Genomic DNA, 2366 nt, shown 5'->3' with positions numbered 1-2366 from the left:
CGTTGATTAAATTATAAATCTTGCTAAAAATTGTCTGCCTTTTCCTGGAGAGTTGCATAGCAGAAGAAATACTTGCTAACATGATCGGGACAGTTTACGTAACCTGGAAGGGAAGATTTTTATTTTTACAAAGAGTAACTGGATTCCATCCATTCGTAACCCACAATTCCAGAAATCTCAGCAGATCCACTCTCCCAAGTCCTGCTTTGCCCTGAACAGCGCATTCAGTTTATTTTTAGCACAAGAGACTGCATCTATCCAGGCAGTTTTCAAGCTTCATGTGTTGGCCTGCCCTGTTTCGCCGAGCACCTGACTGAAATGCGGACACACTTCTGAATTCTCACTTAAGCTCACCAGGAGCAATTCAGACTTGAGATGGCGAAGAGGAGACAAAGGTTCCCATCTGTCTGCTCTACACGGATATCGGTAACCCCACGGTACCAAGAAGGTGTTTGGCCTAATATCCTGTACCACACCAGCTTCTCCCAGCTGTCATGAAACTTGCTGTTGCCCTCAATGAAAGGGCCGTTTCAGCGCTTCAGTGCTCCTTTTCGGTACTGTGTTTTCACAGCCACTAAAATGAAAGATCCTGGAAGTACTCTAAACACTGGGTTTGCACTTCAGTTGAAACTGGATGCACCATCTGCATAACGTTAAGGTAACTGTAAGAGTCACTGAAGTTTTACAACATCACCTCTCCTGCAGACAAGATCAGTGATTTGTCTTGCACGCTCCTACTGGACTTAGATAGACCACGCTTAAGCTGCCACATTCTTTGAGTGGGTCTTCGGATGTGTACGCAGCCACCACGATATACGAATAACAGAGCGGCTGCCGCAGGTTCATCCCTGAAGTCCACTCAACATCAGAGACTAGCACATAGCGTTGGAAGTTCTGATCAAATTTCTCCTATGCCCAGCGCTCTCCATGACTAAACACGAAAAAATCAGGAGACAGCACAAGCTTGTAACACTCAGGAAGTTTCTAAAGGATTTGTCTTCTACCTCCTCCAAAAGACTGATATAGTTACATTCAAACCCTGACTGGATTCATCTTATACAATGCTTTCGTATCCCCTTAAAAGAAGCCGGTATCACCATTGTTATTTCACATGGAGCCTACTTGTTCTCCCTGAATTCTTTTCCTGGGAGGATTTTTGCCGTGGCAGAAGCTAGGATAGTTTGTCGGAATCCTGATTTCAAATTCTACAGTCAGGTCTCACACACACAGACTTCAGTATCTTAAACTAAGATACACAGCCGAAATAAGATGCTCCATCCTGTCACCCCCCACAGTCAGAAGTCAGGTACAGCACCTCGTTTGTTCAAACAAGAACAGAGGAGCAGAACCTTGATCTTGACCGTTCTTCACCTTTCACCAGAAACTAAAGATCTTTATCCCGCATAATACAGGTGGCAGGATCACCGTGATCATCAGCTCTGAAGAGAAAACACAAGGTATTGCCTCTGAAATTCTTACGGTTGAAGGTAAGAAGTAAAGGATTACGCTTGCTCGCCTAACCAGCCTTTATATTGCTATATAGCCAGGCAGCGGGTTGTTTCTTTTTTAAATCTAAATACGTTTGAACATTCTTAAATCGTCATGTTGGAAAACCTGAATCACAAATCCCCAAACAGTATGAAGTATCTCAGGGACTCCATACAAGTGATTACATCCACGGGGGTCACATTGCCTTAAACAGGCTCCGCAAAAGCACACGTCCATCCGGGCAGAGCTGGGAGCGGACCAGGGCCTGGGCCAGTTCCCATTCTCCTCGCTGCGCCTGTTCAGAGCTGATGAAATCTGCCCCCTTTACGTACGGCGCCAAAAGAAAACTGAAAGGGTCTGTGACCTGGACTAGTCCGTTCAGCATAACGCACAGCAAGACGGAGATTATTTTACGTGACTGAAGAAAACTAGAGGTTCTCCTCAAAAAGCAGAAAGTTCTCACCCATGCGGAAGAGGAGCGCCCACCGCTGCGACTGCTACCTGCTCTGACTGCGCCTGGTCTTCCTGTATCGGGCAGATTCCATCAGATCTTGGCACACCTTAACGAACAAGCCCGGCTTCCAGGGGGAGTGCCAGACCACGGGTGATCACTTGGGGTTTACGAGCAGCAGCAGCAGCAGCAGCAGCAGCGCGGGCCCCCATCGCTCCTGAACGCTGCTGCTGCTGCTGGTTCTCTCTCTCTCGCTCCATTTACACCCGCGTCCAGCGGGAACATTCGCCGGCCCAGGCGGAAGCATTCCCTCCGCGAACACCACCCCAGGCATCAGGCCCAGGGACCTGGAAGCAGCTGGACAGCAGAGCGGCCGGGCGGGCCCGGACGCCCCGGGCCCTGCGGGAGCCCCGGGCAGAGCCCCCCC

The 2366-nt window shown here is 49.0% G+C and overlaps 1 protein-coding gene across 1 annotated transcript in view; it reads left to right on the top strand.

Annotated features, from left to right (window-relative positions):
- Window positions 1-375: 375 nt before the first annotated feature.
- The window catches only part of MINOS1 (mitochondrial inner membrane organizing system 1), a 27452-nt gene continuing 25461 nt past the window's right edge, over window positions 376-2366 (top strand). The window contains exons 1-2 of the mRNA XM_009325308.1: window positions 376-426; window positions 1382-1487. Coding sequence (XP_009323583.1) covers window positions 376-426; window positions 1382-1487 — 157 coding nt within the window. The remainder of the gene's footprint in view (window positions 427-1381; window positions 1488-2366) is intronic.

This window comes from Pygoscelis adeliae, unplaced genomic scaffold, assembly GCF_000699105.1.
Source record: "Pygoscelis adeliae isolate BGI_AS28 unplaced genomic scaffold, ASM69910v1 Scaffold36, whole genome shotgun sequence".
Taxonomy (NCBI): Eukaryota; Metazoa; Chordata; class Aves; order Sphenisciformes; family Spheniscidae; genus Pygoscelis; species Pygoscelis adeliae.
The sequence above is the reverse complement of the archived record's forward strand: the minus strand, read 5'-3'. Positions and strand labels throughout refer to the sequence as shown.